The sequence below is a fragment of the Pomacea canaliculata genome, linkage group LG10 (assembly GCF_003073045.1).
Source record: "Pomacea canaliculata isolate SZHN2017 linkage group LG10, ASM307304v1, whole genome shotgun sequence".
NCBI classification, from domain to species: domain Eukaryota; kingdom Metazoa; phylum Mollusca; class Gastropoda; order Architaenioglossa; family Ampullariidae; genus Pomacea; species Pomacea canaliculata.
In genome coordinates, this window is record NC_037599.1 from 749,847 (window position 1) to 769,056 (window position 19,210).

General features: G+C 50.0%; 1 protein-coding gene across 1 annotated transcript; it reads left to right on the forward strand.

Moving 5' to 3' along the window:
- Nucleotides 1–124: 124 nt before the first annotated feature.
- LOC112574042 lies at nucleotides 125–8,551 on the forward strand. Its single transcript, XM_025254841.1, has 5 exons — nucleotides 125–220; nucleotides 4,832–5,296; nucleotides 5,603–5,961; nucleotides 7,174–7,350; nucleotides 7,660–8,551. Exons 2-5 carry the CDS (start codon nucleotides 4,933–4,935, stop codon nucleotides 7,969–7,971), a joined length of 1,212 nt encoding a protein of 403 aa, XP_025110626.1. The 5' UTR covers nucleotides 125–220; nucleotides 4,832–4,932; the 3' UTR covers nucleotides 7,972–8,551.
- The last annotated feature ends 10,659 nt before the right edge of the window (nucleotides 8,552–19,210 follow it).

Below are 19,210 nucleotides of genomic sequence, written 5' to 3' on the forward strand. Positions count from 1 at the left end.
TTGCGCTTAAGGGCTGATAAGCTAGTTATTCGCTCGTAAGTGGGATAAAGGCGCAACATGAAATCCACCCCAGGTTGTTGCGATGAAAGTTAACGGCTCGCACGCGCTGCAAGCAGTTGGCGGAGTCACGGGTGGGTAGCGGCAGGTAACTTCCTTGTCTCTGATAACCGCCGGCCCCTCCCCACCCCACTCGCTGCGCAAGGCCCAATCACCTGCTCAGGTGAGCGCAGTATGTACCCGTGGGTTGTGTTGTGTGGACGTGAATAGCTGGACTGACCACAGACTGACGGCGAGAACTTTGTACCGTGTCTGCTGTGGGTGAGTCCACCCGAGTCTGGGCTCAGTTCCTACTCGTCTGTGTCCCTGGTGCCACATCCAGCAAGTGCAGGTGGAAACTCTCTCTCAGGTCAGGTGTGATCAAACTGTAACACAGAGATGTTTTGTATGTTTGTTGTATTGACATGGCGTGTGTACACCCGTTTATACTATCTTTCTCATCCATGTGTGTACACCTATGTTTGTACAAATACTCGTGTACATCGTGTGTTTGTACATAAACTAGTTGTGTACACATGGTGCACGCTGTCTATTGTTTTGGTCACGTGACTAGTTAGCACAGCAGTAACTAACCGTGGGACCAACGACCGCCTGTAACAACACATCCACCATGACGGCTGTGGAATGTCACTGGCGGGGCTGTGGGTGAAGAGCGGGGGACACTCCCTGGTATTGATCATCGCACCCTCCGCCCCGCAAGTCTGTCACAAGCTGTCCACCCTCACAGGTCGATTGACATATTTCAGTGCATGTCCTTGTTTAATCAAACACCGCGCCTGAACCTCGGGCTTTCTCTAACCCCGAGTTAGTAAGACGGCGTACAGAAATAATAATAACAATCATAATAACAATCATCATCATAATAATAACAATCATAATAACAATCATAATAACAATCATAATAACAATCATAATAACAATAATAATAATAACGATCATAATAACAAATTATCATAATAATCATAATAATCATAATAATAATTTGTACAAAGCAGCACCACACTCGACAGTGAGTACCTTCACCACCCTCAGGCCGTTCTGAGTAAACATGAGCGTAGAGATACAAATTAAAATAAGAAAATAGTCCTGTAGAGATGAGACAATCAAGTGTGGGCAGTGTAGCCCCGAGACAAACATCAAAATGTTTTGTTGTCGGACGTCCAGTGAGGAACAACACCTGGGTCTGTCACACCTGTACCATGCATGGGTGAGCAATCAGCGGCTGTAAGTCCACCCCTGGACTTTCCCTTGTACCTGTCTTTGCTGGGTGAGGTGAAGGTCAGGTCAGGTCAGTCCCATGCCCGGTCCGGGCGTAGGGGGGACCGTCCGGCAGCAGCAACAGACAGAATTTTCCACCCGGTCCTGTCTTGAGCAGATGAGAGCAGGTCTGGCATCTCGCGTTCGGTCCATTCTTTAATGTTGGTGACCCAGCTTTTCCTCGGACGACCACGACGACGGCTCCCTTCGAGGGTTCCTTGTAGGATCGTCTTGGACAGGGTGTTGTGGCGGGTGACGTGACCGAACCAGGCGAGCTTGCGCCGCTTCACTGTTGCCAGAAGGGGCTCATGTGGGCCCACGAGGGAGGTTACGGTGCTCCGTACGTATGCGTTGGTCTTGTGTTCGCGGTACGAGATGCGGAGCAGCTTTCTCAAGCACTTGTTCTCAAAGGCCTGGAGCTTCTTTTCCGTTGCGGCAAGCAGCGTCCAAGTCTCGCAGCCGTAGAGTAGGATTGACACTACGAGGGACTTGTACAGCCTGTGCTTGGTACTGAAGCTGATTGAGTTGCTTCGCCAGATCCTATCCAGCCTGGACATTGCGGATGTTGCCATACCAATCCTGATACGGATCTCTGCTGTACAGCAACCATCTCTAGTCAGGGTGGCACCCAAATACTTGAAGCTGTTGACCTCCTCCAGTTTCTGGCCGTTCATGACGATGTTGCTGCTGCTGTCGGTGGTGGAAATAATCATTACTTTGCTTTTTTCTGAGCTTATTTCCATGCCATAGGCCCCGCTCGCCTGGAGAGTCTGTCCGTCAAATCCTGAAGTTCGTTGTTACTGCCTGCCATGAGGTCAATGTCATCTGCAAAGCGGAGGTTGCACAGGGGTCTGCCACCAATGGAGATTGAGGTAAGGTGGTTGTGGAGGGTGTCTTGCATGATTTTTCAAGGAAGATGTTAAAAAGGATGGGAGAGAGTAGGCACCCTTGACGGACCCCGATCGTCATCGCGAAGAACTCGCCTAGTTGGTTGTTGAGTAGTACCGCGCTGGAGGCGTTCTTGTAGAGTGCTGCTACCATCTGGATCAGTCCCTCCTCTATGTTGAATGATCTCATGACCTGCCAGAGTCCATCGTGCCAGACACGATCAAAAGCTTTTTTGAAATCGATGAAGTTATGGTATAGTTGACGTTGATGCTCCAGGTGTTTTTCTATCATAACACGGCAGTTAAAGATCTGTTCTACCGTGCTTCTTCCAGCCCTGAAGCCAGCCTGTTCTTCTGCCAGCAGTTCCTCTGCAATAGGTTTTAAGCGGTTGAGGATGATTCTGAGCATTACTTTGCTTGGGTGACTTATCAGACTGATGGTTCTGTAGTTCTGGCACTGCCTCAGGTTCCCTTTCTTAGGGAGTGGGATGATGATAGACTGAGCCCATTCTTTTGGCCATTTCTTTTCTTCCCATATCTTTTGACACAGTGTGGTGAAGGCCTTGGTTGTTGCGTCTCCTCCATGCTTCAGCAGCTCAGCAGGTACGTTGTCCACACCAGGTGACTTTCCTCCTTCAGACTGTGCATAGCTTCTCTCACCTCATCAGTGAGGACTGGCAGGTCTTCAGCCTCTCTTGTCCCAGTCTGGTGATGCTGGAGAATGCTGGTGTCTGGCTCGATCTTGTAGTTGTACAAGTCTTGGCAATAATCAGTCCAACGACTTAGTACAGCAGCGTTTTCCGTAAGGAGCTGTCCGGCGCTGTCTTCGATGACTGTGGCTGGTCGCTGCTGAGTCTTGGTGAGGGCCTTCAGTGTTTCATATGCCTTCTTGCTGTCTCCGCTTGCCATGCCTATTTCCACGCTGCAACACTGGTCTTCGATCCAATCTTCTTTGCCTCCTTCATCCTTGTTCTGATCTTCTGGTTGACAAGTCTGTACTTGTCTGCTGACGTCGGGTCTCGACCTCTCCTCTCTTCAAGGCTCTCCTTTCGTCGCAAAGATCAAGGATGTCGTCTGTTACCCAGGGTTGTTTGCGCTTCCTCTGCTTCCCCAGCACTTCGTCTGCAGTAGAGAGTAGCACCTCTTTGATACTTCCAGCAAGGGCGTCTATGTCGCAGTCTATAGTAGCCAGGGCTGCAAATTTGCCCCCCACCTGGGCCTGGAATATCCTCTCTGTGTCCGGATCTTTGAGCTTCTCAAGGTTGAATCGGATGCGAGGGTTCTTATTGTTGTGAGGTGAAGGGGGGAGGGTATATGACTGGTCACCCAGGATACAGACAGATCGAACCATGAACCATGAACCATGTACTGACACGTACTTTCGCTCTAGGATCCAACGGAAGATTTCTGTTTCTTTGTTTAATTCTATAGATCGAGCTGTACACAGAAATCGGTTGAATGTTTAATTATTTCATGTTTGTTTGTTTAGCAATAGAAAAGTTTTGTGTCGACAAGTTGCGAAGAAAAAAAAAGATAAGCTTGTGTGTACGGATGCCACGCCAAAGTCAACAAACTTCGCCGCTCTCTCTCTCTCGCACAGAATGGCATTTCGACCTTTGAACCTGAATCGCAGTGGGGTTACTGTGCACCACACATGACACCTTTCTTTCTCGTGTGTGTGTGTGAGCCTGTGTGTGTGAGCCTATGTGTGTGTGAGCCTGTGTGTGTGAGCCTGTGTGTGTGCCTGTGTGTGTGAGCCTGTGTGTGTGTGTGTGAGCCTGTGTGTGTGCCTGTGTGTGTGAGCCTGTGTGTGTGAGCCTGTGTGTGTGTGCGCCTGTGTGTGTGTGAGCCTGTGTGTGTGCCTGTGTGTGTGTGTGTGAGCCTGTGTGTGTGTGTGTGAGCCTGTGTGTGTGCCTGTGTGTGTGTGTGTGTGTGAGCCTATGTGTGTGAGCCTGTGTGTGTGTGTGTGAGAGCCTATGTGTGTGTGAGCCTGTGTGTGTGTGAGCCTCTGTGTGTGTGTGTGAGCCTGTGTGTGTGAGCCTATGTGTGTGTGAGCTTGTGTGTGTGTGTGAGCCTGTGTGTGTGAGCCTGTCACCCACTCACTCATCAGGTTGTACGCCCTATGACACAGGGCTAAGAGCCTCAGTCATATTGAATCATGAAATATCAGACATAGTTTGTCTCCCACTCTTGCAGCTTCCTGAATTCGTGGCAGATAAACAGATAAGAAATTGATTGTCCCGCTCACCGCCCCCACCCCATTGCCCAGGCCGCTGTCATGCCTGTCATTCCTCTGTTGTTGTCATTCCTCTGTTGTTGTCATTCCTCTGTTGTTGTCATTCCTCTGTTGTTGTCATGCCTCTGTTGTTGTCATACCTCTGTTGTTGTCATCGCCCACCAATAACAAGAAGTGGAGCTCGCGCCTGTGCAAATAATGTCCATTTGAAAATTCAAAGATGTGCGCAGTGAATCTGTCAAGGGCGGGCAGAGTTTGAATGTTGATGTGCACGTGTGAGTGGCCAGTGGACTGTGAACGCTGACGTGTACAGCTGTAAGGATGTGAACACATCTGTCCTTTGAAGTCTTGTACAACCGAGATTGCCTCTCTGACGTCACTGTTGTGGTTACAGCCTCGACCTCATCTGGTGTGGCTTCACCGAACATCGGCCATCCACTGACCCCTCCTGCACCAACCTCCCCCACCCCACCCCCGGCTGACCTGTCTGACGTCATGTCGAGGCCGCACGTCAAAAAGCAGAAGCCCAAGCCCCGGCCTCGGTCACGGCCCCGACTGTTCGTGCCCTCGCCACTTCCGCTGGCGCAGTCAGCAGTGAACGCTCAGTGGAGCCCTCAACCCATGGCCCTGGAGGAGCTTCTGATGGACTACTCACTGCCCCAGATACTGCAGTGCCGGACCCCCATCTTGCGGCCTCCTGGTGACAGGTCCACCATGCCTGTCTCCATGGATACGCCCATTCTGCTCGTCCGCCAGCACAGCGCGCGCTACCTGCTGGCCCGAGTCGTGGACGTGGAGCAGCGAGGCCGAGCTTTCACCGAGTCCGGCGAGTCCGTCGTCATTCCGGAGGACTATGAGGGTGAGTAGTGCTTACCCCACACGCACAGGTGGGGTACGTAGTTGTCAAGATGACGATGTATTAAGGTGGGGAGGCACTAGTTAAGATGATGAAGGTACTAGTTAAAATAGTTAAGATGATGAAGGTACTAGTTAAAATAGTTAAGATGGGAGACATAGTAAGATGGTCATGTGTTAGTTAAAATGGCGGTTGAAAAGGCAGTAGAGACAGCTTGAGTGTTCTAGAGTCATACTACACACGTTTTGTGAACGCGGGAAATTGAGTGATGATGATGATGTTGATGATCCCTTCAACTATGTTTTTGAGGTCATTTTCTCCGCCTCGACTGCCGCACTACAAAAGACAAGTCCCGGGTGCGCCCTCTGGAAGCTGTCGTCAACAGCGACACGGCGGCATTCGTCAATCTGTCCAACATCACCTCGTACCCAGCGAACTGTGACCCGCGGGACAGGTCGCACCTCATCTACACCATGGGCAACGTCTTCCTCGTGAACGACCCAACGCCGCCGTCGTCGTCGACGTCAGAAGTGGCCAGCGAACGCACCGCCCTGTCCTCCGCTGCCGCCTCCGCCGTGTCTCGCGGCTCCAGGCCCTCCGCGAGCGGCAGGGGGCCCCTGTGCTGTGTCGACGAGCGAGGCACGTCCATTCGGATTCCGACCAATCAGGTGAGGCTTCTTTGATCTTTCCAAAGACACTGTTTGTGACCGGGAAGTCGGCTGCTTCAGCATAACGAGCTTTTCATTTAAAAAAAAAAAAAAAAAAGAGTTTCACCACCCGATATTATTACAACCAGTTTGTCTGTCTGACCGTCAAAGTACGGGGGCTGGGTATGCAGCATACCCCACGTCGATTGACGATGTAATTCAACAGCAGACATGTCTGCCACGCTTCAGCTGCTCGGGGCTGCGCAATGCTTTCAAAAAGCAGTCGGAGGCTTTAGAAATCCCTCCCTTCCCCACCCACTCACCCCAGTCCTCCAAACCTCCACCCAGCGGGCGTGAGCAGTCCCGTTAGTGGTGCGTCAGCGGCCAGCCAATCGTTCTGGCGATAACGAGTGACGTCAGCAGTGTATTATGCCACAATAATGAGAACTCGCATCGGGGAAGCAGCGCTGAGCACAATGGCAAACGTCACGAGTTGTAGAACCTGCGCACCTGACCCTCTTGTCTCGCCTCGTTATCCCGTGTTTGTCTCCCTTTGTGGTGAGGCGCCAGGCAACTGGATTGTCTGCAACTATTGACTGCACGCCGTCGTCTGTGTGTGTGTGTTGTTTGTTGTTTGTGGTTTGTTGTTTGTGGTTTGTTGTTTGTGGTTTGTTGTTTGTGGTTGATAGCGCTGCCAGTAGCGTTACTGTACTGTAGATGTAGGTATGTTTATTGGATGTTGTTAGGTGCTGTAGATGTAGGTATGTTTATCGCATGTAGTTAGGTGTTGTAGATGTAGGTATGTTTATCGCATGTAGTTAGGTGCTGTAGATGTAGGTATGTTTATCGCATGTAGTTAGGTGCTGTAGATGTAGGTATGTGCTGTCTACACACCTAGACAGTTTTTAACTGAAGTAGCTCAGCTCACCAGAATTTTACAAATACAAGGAAACAGGAAAATCCACCTACGCACGTGTGTGTGATGTCTGTGGAGGACACCCGAGTACCTGGAGAAAACTCCTAACGGCTAAGCGTCAAACACAACACAAAATGCACAAGACGAGACCTGAACTTTGAACTTTGCCTTTGCCGGCCCTTAATTAGAGACCACAACCCACCCCCATTCCCCCACCAAAAAAAAAAAAAAAAAAAAAAAAAAAGAATTTGCTGACTGATGGATTTTGTTGACTGATTGATTTGTTGACTGACTGATTTGCTGACTGACTGATGCAGAAGGCGGAGGTGGTGGCGGTGAAGAAGAACGTTAACGGCAGCGGGAAGCTGTCCATGAGGGCGGCAGAGATCCTGGCTGTGGAGAAATTCCCGGTGGTGATCAGGTTTGCCTACGGCGAGCGACCGCTGCGACTAGCTACGGCCACCCGACTCTTCACCCTGCTCGACTCATTTCAGGTACCGCCCTTATGTTTCCATAGTTACAGTTGTCAAATAAGTCGAGGTCATGTTGACACCAGAGACGTGTGCAGATAATTTGACAGAACATCCATTATTTTGCCAAAGTCAAGACACGATCAGTTCCCACACCACCCCAATATTGCAAATAATGATTCTGGGTATTGATTACATGTTTACAAAAGCTAGACTTCATCATCATTATTGTCGCATTTGATTATAAGATCATCATCATCATGGTTGTTTGGCTGCGACAATGTCGATGTTACCGTGATATCACGTGTCACACGTGGCTGTCAACGTTTGCAGGAGACATCTCTGATTGGCTGTGCCATCGACGGCGGCCAAATGACCATGCTGGAGATCCCGCTGATGTCGTCGCTGCAGTTCCAGGTGGCGATGAACCGTGACGAGCTGCTGGGCCAGCCAGCCTTGGACAACATCTTCGAGGCGTGTCACGCTAGATGTCCAGCCTTCGCACGTGACATCAAGCTCAAGTACAAGTTCGCCCACAGAGTGCAGCGAGGGAGTCCGCGCATGATGAAGCTCCACGAGGACGATCTGCCCAGCGCAACGGTCAGAACCAGGCTTGACGTCACAGAGTCCTACGTGTACGTGTGACGCCACCGACTGCTTTTGCGTGCACGTGACGTAACAGAACCCCATAGACACGCACGCGCACACCTGACGTCTCCAACGTCTTCATGTACGTCTAATGTCGCTGTGTCACACCTGCAAATATGACATCATAGAACGTTGGCGCAGTGACGTCACAGTGGCCCACACGTACTCGTGTGGCGTCACTTGTGGTCAAGTCAGGCAGCGGCAGGAATTGTGTGTCAGCGTGGAGACGATGCCGTGAGTTGTCAACGTCCTCACCTCCATCTCCAGTCCCACCACAAGACGTTTTCTACCAGTTCCCAGAATGCCACTCTTTTCGAGATGACAGCCGCGGGAGATGACAATGTTACAAACTCTGATCCTTGTGAGGCCCTTCAAAAGCCCGCCACCAATAAGACGAGCATTCAAACAATAACGGTCAATCACGTGACGACTGTGTGGAAGTGTTGATACATGACGTCATGATGATACACTTCATGCAGTCTTGTTTCCCTCCATGTTGTCTTCAGTCCGATTGCTACATTCATACAGTCTGAAAGCATCCATTTCATGAAATCCTTACAAACAGTTATAAATAAAATAAAGAAATGGACGTTTGGTTCATTTAATCTCGTGAATTCAAAAACACGAGCCCGACTCAGTAACGGTTCAACAGAGCGGGACTGTTGAGGAGGATACATGTCAGGTGATTACAACCACACCACACAGTCCAAGGGAGAGCAATCCTCTCCGTTCTCAGGGGTTTACACGTGTTGCTTCCCTTGATTCACCAGCGCAGGATGGTGTCTACATGTGTCACTCGGTCAGTTGGGGGAACACCACTGTCTCGCGCCCTCAGACCCCGTTAGCACCTGGACGACACAGGTAAACGTGTTTACGCCTTTAGTCTTCTGAAGTCTGCTGGCGGCCTGTGTAAACATTCTTCACATCACCTGAGTGCCGACATCACCTGCAACATGTAACATCACACACCGAGGCTTGACAAGGTGACCTGCTCACCTAGCAACATGGCTGCTGGCACCTGAAGGGCGAACACGGAATGTACAAAGTAAGATTGGCGGTTATGTTGTACAGCAAGATAGGACAGGCGACTGTGAGACTGTGGTTGTGGTCAGCAGGTGCACCAACATTAATTACAAGTTATTATGTGATTATGTGTACAGAAAACCTGTGTGGTGATATGATTAGATAAACACAGTATGATTATGTGTACAAAACAGCTTATGTTGTTGTATGACTATATGTACAGAACAACTTGTCATGTGACTATGTGTACAGAACAACTTGTCATGTGACTATGTGTACAGAACAACTTGTCATGTGACTATGTGTACAGAACAACTTGTCATGTGACTATGTGTACAGAACAACTTGTATTGTTATGTAACTCTATGTACAGAACAAGCTATGTATGTGTACATTATTTGACAAATAAACGAGAATCACATGTATACTTGTCTTCAAGCCACGGGGTGAGAGATCAGGGTGGCTAGAACGACACGAGGTCATTGAAAGGTCATGTGTGAGGGTCTGTACCAGGACAAGAACGAATGAACCAGGTGTGAAGGGTCTGTAACAGAAGCGTGCTGCCGGAGGTCTGTGGAGCTCTGTGGAGGTCTTTGGAGGTCTGTGGAGCTCTGTGGAGGTTTTGGAGGTCTGTGGAGCTCTGTGGAGGTCTTTGGAGGTCTTTGGAGGTCTGTGGAGGTCTGTGGAGCTCTGTGGAGGTCTTGGAGGTCTGTGGAGCTCTGTGGAGGTCTGTGGAGCTCTGTGGAGTACAAAATACATCATCATGAAGGCGGCCCGTTTCCTAGTCGCAATGAGAGAAAGAGAAGAACGGAAGAATCAGGTCTTTCGTGCTAGAAAGGAACACACAGATTCCACAACGTGCCTCATCCTGCGGAAAAGACAACCTGGCTTTAAAAAAAAAAAAAAAAAAAGAAAAGGAGAAAGAATCAAACGATATTGCGCCATATTCTTGCTGTTCGATTTTCTAGGAAGTAAAGGAAGTCGGCGAAATAAGCGATTGTCGAGGGAAATCTTGTGAGGAGGCCGAGTGCTTGAGATGGAAATCAACTCCGTCTCATCTGACTCGGCCTCCACGCGGCTGACGTCGTAATGACGTGAAAGATGGCGCCACCGCCTCACGCGCTGTTTTCATGTGCAAAACTCTGTAATCGGCCGTGCAAAGCCACCGGTCTTCGGGGTGTCGGTCACGTGACGAGTTTGGGCTGTTGTGGCTGTGGGCCGCCAGGGTGCGCGCTGCTTGTTGTCCTGTCGCCCGACAAGCCACTCGGCGCCGTCCAGGGCAGACCACTCTGTCTTTCACGCCACCTAGTGTCCCTGGAGTTGTCCTCGACAGATCTCGACATCCGCGAAGACATGGTATCACTGGTGCCGGCGGCGGTAGTTACTGCTACTTTCCATCAGTCTGTAACACCTGGCGCCCTCTACAATCACGGCACACCTGTGTCTAACCTGGTGACAGAGTCCCTGATGCGGTTGTCGCCCTTGTTGCCGTGTAACAACATGGCGGACGTGCTGATGCTCTGATTTTCTCGCTTTTATAATATGGTGTTCTGCTCTCGTCAGATATTTGCCGTCAGTGCTTGTCAGCCTCTGTTTGAGTTTCGCCTGCTGCTGCACCAAATGTTCACCTGTTGTCACCCATTCTCACCTGCCACAAATGGCAGAGACCGACATGATCTTGCCGTCAACCATCGTCTTCAAACAGAAAGAAAAGCATTCATCATCCTCGATAATAACATCATCATTAACGCATTCATGTTAAAACATTTACATCATTTCCTGCTGATGAAGATCGATGACCATCCATTAGTTCAGAGGTCACCCCATGAAGTGGCCATCACTGACCTCACCACCTGTGTGCGGAGTTTTCTGGAAGCTCTGGCCGCTTGCAACCTGCTTCCGTTCACGGAGAAACCAGCAACCGTCGCCTGACTTCGTGGAGTCTGCTCTGTGTGTCTGTGTGTCTGTGTACGTGCACACGTCAGCAAACATTGGGTCAACTTCCCAAACCACAAATTATTCCAATTCTAGGGCCGCGGGCCCCGAGCCACGTGGTCCCCGAGCACCGGCGCCGGTGACGACAGACAGGAGGATGCTGGGCAAAGTCTGTGGCGAGATGCTGGAAGATACACGTGTTTCTTTTGTGCGGTCAGATGGGGCCCAGTGTCACGTGACGTGGCCAAGCTGGCGGGGCTGCAGCGCCCTGCAGTATTCCGGTCACGTAGCGCCATCTATGCTGATTGTTTGCCGAGACTCATTCCGTGTGCACCGAGCCTTAGCTGTAGGCAGGCAACGGGCAGCGGACGTACAAGTACAAACAGGCCGTGCACGGGTAGTTGCACTCAAAATTACTGGCTTTACCCACAGTCACTCGCGTGTACGCGCACACAAACACACACAACAATGCACGTTCACACACACACACAAACACACACAACAATGCACGTTCACACACAAACAGAAAATTGCACGTTCACACACACACAACAATGCACGTTCACACACACAAGACTGCACGCTCAGTAAACGCAGGCCAAGAGCCGCAACCCTCGGTGCGAGGTGTGAACGCTCACTGGTTGTCTCATTGGTTGTGTCACTGGTTGTCTCCGCAGTTGGCGGCGTTAATTAACGGTTTGTTTGCACGCGCGGCCTCGAGCTGTTGTAGCGGGCATCTCTGGCTGCTACTGTAAACCATTTTTGCTCGGGAGGAAGAAGCCAGGGCCTGGCATCCATCAGGAAGCTCGCAGCTGGGAGTCCAGCATCCTCCACTGCCGTCGATAGTTTGATGCTGGTCGCCATGATGTGCACAGACAAGAAATTAAATTACTCAAGCTTCTTCTGGCATGACAGTGATTCCATCATCAACTGCACTTTTCTTATTAAAATGTTGAATGAAAATTTGTTAGTTTAAAAATAAAATCAGGGTTTAAACTATAAAATATTTGTGGTGACAGTGGAGGATGCGGCAGCTAGCTGACAACCTGCACAACGATGCAAAGATCTGATTGGATGCCTCTACTGGACATCAAAGAAAACAAAAGATGGTCATTTGGAAAGAACTGCTGGATAAACAATGCTAATCCTGCTGTGACCACGATGAATGCCCTCTACATACACAGAGTTGTCCCCCCGGCACACACACACACTTCTTGTGTTCTGCGACTTGTCGCACCATCAGCTGTCGGCTTTACACTGAGCCTTGTGGACTGGCAGCGGACTACTGGACTAAACACCAACTGTCATATTTACTGGACTAAACACCAACTGTCATATTACTGGACTAAACACACACCAACTGTCATATTTACTGGACTAAACACACACCAACTGTCGTTTACTGGACTAACAGCAGTGTCAAGCTTTCTCAAGTGAAACTGTAAAGGCAAACGGAAGGGAGGAATTTATGAAAACAACAACAACAAAGCTACAACAACAAAGCTACAACAACAAAGCTACAACAACAAAGCTACCGCCACAAACACATTTTGGCGACAGGAAGTAGATACGTGTGGTGGGAGCAGAAGTGAAATGTTTGCAGAAAAAACTGAAAAGTGTTTGAGAAAGCAGACAAGAGATTGATGGCTTGAGAGTGCTGAACCATCTGACGCCTGTGTCCACACCAACCACCTCCTGGCTGACGACCCTCCGCTAGCACGAGGTGCTGGTGACGAGGGCATAAACTGAGGCGGAGGCTGGCCGAGCTGTGTGAATGGACGGCAGGCGGGCGGGGGACAGGCGGGGGACAGCCGGGGGACAGGCAGGGGACAGACGGAGCTAATTAACAGCCCACTGATCAGCACCCAAGTCAATTCTCGGGGCGGCGCGTGGCTCTCGCGATAAGCGGCGAGACTTGCCCACTTCTTGCGCGCTTCTTGATGAGGTCGACATTTTAATGACAACGGAAGATTCAAATCCCCTCCGGGCAACAAATGGAAGTTTGGGAGGAAAGCGAGAGGTAGCTGTGGTGCACAACGCAACAGATCTCTGTTATACTCTGCAACAAGGTCTCCTTCTACCCAGCAACAGTCAGCTGTTAGACCACACAACATCCGGGTATATCAAGGCTCCTTCTACCCAGCAACAGTCAGCTGTTAGACCTCACAGCCACATCCGGGTATGTCAAGGGCTCTGCACCAATCAACGCAGTTCTGCTACACCACGCAACAATGTTTTGTTATCCGCTCAACAACGTGTCATCGTTATATCAATCCGTTTGTTATGCCAGGAACCCCTGATTATACCACAAGACCTTGTTATACGACACATTCGTGCCTTGTTACACCACGAGGTCCCTGCTATAGGAATCTACAGTTCTTTGGTGCGAAAAGGTAAATGAAGTCATGTGACCTGACAGGGCAGTGAGGGATTAGACTGTGGAAGGGCGGCACCCATCTCCTCTTATTGGTTGCGTTATCTCCCCTAGGAGTCAGGTTGTCCACTCCACAGCTGAGACAACCGTGGGGATAATAGTGGGGACAACAGTGGGGACAATGGTGGGGACAACAGTGGGGACAATATTGGGGGACAATAGTTGAGACAATAGTGGGGACAACAGCTGAGACAACTGTGGGGGACAATAGTTGAGACAATAGTGGGGACAACAGTGGGGACAACAGTTGAGACAATAGTGGGGGACAATAGTGGGGACAATAGTTGAGACAATAGTGGGGACAACAGCTGAGACAACTGTGGGGGACAATAGTTGAGACAATAGTGGGGACAACAGTGGGGACAACAGTTGAGACAATAGTGGGGGACAATAGTGGAGACAACAGAGTTAGTGGCATTTGGCAAAAGTCACTCCTGTGTCCTGTAGGTGCGCGTGCTGGTGACTAAACTGTAATTTGTCTGTTGACTTACTCTGGCTGTACACTAACGGGTGGCTGCTGCTGACGTCGGGAGGACAAGTCCCTCGGCAGTCTCGTGTCTCATGTATCGTGCTGACAATACTGCTCTCTCCATGCACCCACTCGCTCACCGCCCACCCGCCCTCCTCGCTGCCTATTTGCACGTCAGTGACCTCATCCTCTCTTGTTTTTGTTTACAGCCGCCGATTGTCATTTTTGCACTCTCACCAGACCTCACATTTCTCTTTCTTAAGCGCTGGGTGTAGTGCAATGGCGATTGCAGGCGAAGTGGGAGTTGTTGATGTAATGGCCTTGATGTCACACCTCGCGGATTAGCGGCTGAAACATCTGAAAATGAAGCGAGGTCAGAGGTCAGGTGAGGGGTGCGATGGCTTGCACATCACCAGGAATTGGGACGTGGCTGACGCCAAGCGGAAGTGACGTTTCCGCCGCAAATTCCAGCAGATTAGCGCATGCCTGTCGCCGGGCATCACGTGACCGAGAATTTCCACCCGCACCAACCCTCCAAGAACGCTGGCTGTGAGTTTTCTCACTTCCTGAATCGGCCGTGAGTCGGGCCACAGCGCGGGGTGGTTGGCGACCCACAGTGAGGCCATGGCCCTCCATCCCTGGGAGGTTTTTACTGGAGGATGGAGACAACTCTAAAGACAACTCACACACACACACACGCACGCGTACACACAGAGGAATAGACAGCAACCTCGCATACAGACGCACTTTCTTTAGGGCCAAGGGACACAACCTCGCTATGCAGAGCGGGAGATAAGCCGGCGGAGATGCGGTGAGCACCCTTTCTAGCTGGCCTCGTCCTGACGGATATGCTAGTCACGTGAGAGTCATTACCGGAGAAAATAGGCAATTTGATTGGTCCGCAATCGGAGTAGCCTCCCTTTGCCCGAAGAGGGTGCGTAACTCGCTTTGGTGTGCTTGAGTTGATGGCGAGGGTTGTGGAGGTGGTGGGCGGTGAGTATGTGGAGGAACAGGGCAGCCGTTTGTTTAGCGATAGTCACTTCACTTAATGTTGTCTTCTGCCCACAGAAGTCAGGGGACGGCACTCATATTCACCGTTAAAACCTGCAATGCAGCCTGGGAGTTGCTTTCCCCTGTGTTCATGGCAGTGATGGCGAGGGAGCTGGTGACGAGAGGCGCCACAGTCTTGTGGTCGATGCCTCAAGTGTTTTTCTTGCCAGTGCTAACACCTGGCGGCGGTACAGGTAGTCAGTCTCTTCCTCCTTTTGAATCGACACATCATCACTTCACTCCCTCCATCATCGATTGTGGGAAGAATGTTTACTCACATGTCAGGGGCGGTAACTCAGGTCAACGCTTGTCTCCACACCTCCATTGTCACAAACCCGTTAATTTTGTAATCAATGGGATGGGAGGCAGCCAGGAGAGGGAGAGGTTGAGGAATGGCAAGTGAGTGGCAAGTGAGTGGCATGGGGTGTGCGGGTGTGTGGGTGGGTGTGCGGGTGTGTGGGTGGGTGCGGGCATGGGCTCCTGTCTTTGATATCACGAGGTCACGGGTATAAATTGTGAGGAGCAGGGCTGAGGCCAAAAGTCAGTTTTCGCTGCTGTTTATGTTTGTTTTGTGTTACTCTCCCCCCTAGTGGGTCGGGGAGCCTGTCGGTGCTGCTCGGTGTTGTCTTGTGAAGATTTGACCTGACCAAACTTTATTTCCACCAGTGCGTTATTCCCGTAGAAACTGGTTAAGGTGAGTTTGAGTCAGTTTTGCATGTTAATATTTTTGAGTTTTGTAAGTTTTTGACTAAATGTACAAAAGTTAATTGGGAAATATTTTATTAGTAGTATTGTAAGTTGAAGCTGCCGGAAACGGTTCTAGTGTGTCTCAGTATATGTCTGAAACATTTTGATCATTTTATTTTCAGATATTATTACATTTATTTCTGAAATTCAGGTTTTTCTGGGCTCTTGTGGGTCTTTGTAACATCACAACAGGGAAGGCGGGTGGCCGGGTGGGTGGAAGCAATGACTGAGGCAGTAGAGCCACCTGGTGGGCCTGGACTGATGTCGCTACAACGGCTGCCATTGATGGTTGACTGCTCTATACACGAGCCCTTTGCTCACAAGCACCCAGCATGTCACGTGTGATGTCACAACCTGACCTACATCCACAGCGAGGCTCAGGACTTGATGACGCAGTCACTTGTGTAAGACTTGCAGGAAGCCATTGTCATGGAGCAGCTGCTTATGTTTACAGCTGGCATTCCATTCAACTCTGACCTTTAGAGCAGCTGAGTGAAACTGTCACTTTGTCCATTTAATGAACTTTGCTATTAATAGGCGGAGTGATGGAAGCACTAAAGTAGGAACAGAGGGACGGACAAACAGACATTCAGTTAGAAGGACAAGAAGACCGAGAACCAGCGAGCTTTATAAACCACACGGCAAATGAAATTCTAAAAACTACAGACAGTTGACGAGAGCATCGAGTGGAAGAAAATGGCGAGAAAAAACCTGAGAGTTGATGAGTATCGAGATGGAGTTGTTGCCCTTCTTGTCAGTCGAACGAAATTCGATTTCTTTCTCCTGTCTCTCCTTCTCCCGCTGTCTCTATCTCTGCCATTCACTGACTTCTTCACACAATTCTTCCTCGCCTTATCCTGCCCTGCCTTTCTCTGCTCACCCTGTTTCCTACCCTGTTTATCCTAGCTTTATCCTGGCCTCACTCCTGTTTCCTCCCCTATTTATTATAGTAATACTTCAGTGTTCCGCTCTTCGTTTGTCTCCTTCTTTCTTCTCTTCAGCTGTGACATATTAACAGACGGTTAAAATATGTAACTGGACACGTGACCTGATGTCGTCGATGACATGGAAGGGACTGAGACAGAAGAAAGACTTTCTGACCCTGTCTGTCCACAGATGCTCGCCATGTCTGGCTCTCTGTCTCTCCACAGATGCTCGCCATGTTTGGCTCTCTGTCTCTCCACAGATGCTCGCCATGTTTGCTGAAAACTAAAGGTGGTGACACCTGTACATTTTGTGACAGCTGACAGTCACGTGCAGTGTCACGACGGTCTGTGGCCCAAATCAGTTAAACCCAACTTGTGCTGCTCGATGGCCAGCATCAAAGAGCAGCAGCAAGCTTCCCGCTGAGCCACTCACCATAGCTTGTAGCCGCATCTCGCCATCCATCAACGCTTTAAAGGACTAGCGGCTACATGTTTAAAGGTGCAATAAACTATTTCCACAAAGTTCGTTGAATACATTCCTTTCGTTCTCGAGATGCAGGCTACAAACATCACCATGCATGAAGGTCAACAACAGTGATGTAAGACCAAACACAGCGATACACGTGACCTCACCCCCCTCGCGCGGGTCAATGGTTATTCATCGATAACCACAAATATTTTATCGTCGTGTGGATTTAGCCTTTGACCTTTTAATCCAGGGCTGCTTCCTGTGTTTCAACATCGTCGACGCTTTCGTCAACCAGAGGGCGTGCGACGAGGCCGTCGTTTGGCTAGAGCAACATCTATAAGCATGAAATAATTTCCCTGATGATTGTTACAATAATGAAGTGGCAGGAGTGCATTTAGAGATTTCACAGGTCACAGACTGACATCAGGTTTATTATTATTATTATTATTATTTATTATTATTATTATTATTATTTATTATCATCATCATCTGTGTCAGTAGGTTTTCTGATAGAGTGAGGATAGAATCAGCGGCAGGACCACACCTCACCGACAAGCCAAATCACAAAGGACAGACACCTGACGGAAGTGCAGACGGTAGACGCCATTACAGTCAGGGTGTGATGCTCGACACACTTTTAAAAGGCAGTTCGGGGATTGTTTACAAATTTCAAAGTGTGTGTGTGTGTGGAAATAAACCAGTGGGTACACATGACGGGTTAGTCGAGGAGCTGACCTCCACCTTCTCAACAGCTGACCGCCACGACTGCTGACGAAGAAGCAAAGAGAGATGGAGTGGATGAAAATGGCCGCCAAGGACCTGGGCAGCTTTAAAAGGAGCCTCATGGCTGTTTTGTGACAGCGGCTGTCCCGCACATAAAAAGACAGCACTTACAATAATTGGATCGGCCAAGTCCGGCGAGAGAAAAATGACAAAGTTACAGCACGCCCCTCCGTGTCGAGGGCGCAGTTGGTCGACTCTCTGCAGCACCACTACCCCTCCTCCCTCCACACACGCACACCTTCTCTGGGCCCTCCAGCACCTGACCACAGTGCCCGCCCTTTTCTCGGTCGTGATGTCTTGAAGTGTGGAGCCCTCCCTTCATCCTCCCCCCACTTGTCTCCCCCATTGCTGCAGTTGCTGCCCCTTACCTTGGGGGCGTGGGAGGAGACATGTAGACAATCTTCTCCCCGCCGCCTTGTTAGTTGAATGCACAAGAAAGCCTGTCTGAGTCGCCGCCGACCTCCGTGCTGCCTCCTCCAGCCTCGTGCTTGTTGGGGAGAAGATGAGACAGGACGACGAAACAGTTTTTAATCCACCATCTTGGTGGCTAGAGCAGGCGTGTCAGCCAATCGCTGTGACGATTGCTACCTGAAGGTGAAGGACGAGACAGGAGGTGTACGTCATCACGTCTGTACTTCCGGTCAGCAGTCACCACCACGAAATGAAGACTCGGATACTTCTTTAACACTGATATACGACTAGTACAATGTAAGAACTTTCAGTCCATTCTGAGACGTCTGAATATTCCCCTCCGGCCTTTCTGACAACACCAGCATCCAGTGGACAGACTCAGCAGACATTCATGCGCATGCACTCCGTCATATGAGATATATATATACACACATATTAATTCCATAACGGTCATATATACTTACTACATACAGCACGATACATAATAAGATAAATATCACAAGCTGTAGATCAAGGTGAGGAAGAGAGGAATAGCAGCTCGATAGAGTAACCAGTGGCGGAGGAAGATGCTCGACTTTGAGGAGTGAACACCCTGCTGACACTGAACACCGTTTACATTTTATGCCAACTCCGTATTTTTTTTTTTCTTTTTGAAGGCGGCTGCCCCACCCTACCTCCCCTGAGTTCCTCCACTGCTGACAGGCGGGCCGCACATTACAGACACTCATTGTGAACATTTTTAACAAGATTTCACCAGACCGACAAAACCATTTCCAGACAGCCTGGTCGCCGCGACATCAGCTACCCGCTCAAGAGTTGTTCAAGCAGCGCAGGCACCCGGCAGACGTAGCCAACGTTCGCACGTGACAAAGCCACTCGTCAACACTCTCGTTATGAACACACTCGCACGCGCTCTGCGGAACGCACTTGAATCGCTTGCTGCACGGCAAGTCTACGAGAAGGTTCCTTTGCCAAAGACGACAGCAGCG

Coding starts and splice junctions, on each gene's coding strand:
- LOC112574042 (XM_025254841.1), top strand. CDS start 4,933: ATGTCGAGGCCGCACGTCAAAAAGCAGAAGCCCAAGCCCCGGCCTCGG. Junction 5,297..5,602: donor CATTCCGGAGGACTATGAGG/GTGAGTAGTGCT, acceptor TATGTTTTTGAG/GTCATTTTCTCCGCCTCGAC. Junction 7,351..7,659: donor CCCTGCTCGACTCATTTCAG/GTACCGCCCTTA, acceptor CAACGTTTGCAG/GAGACATCTCTGATTGGCTG.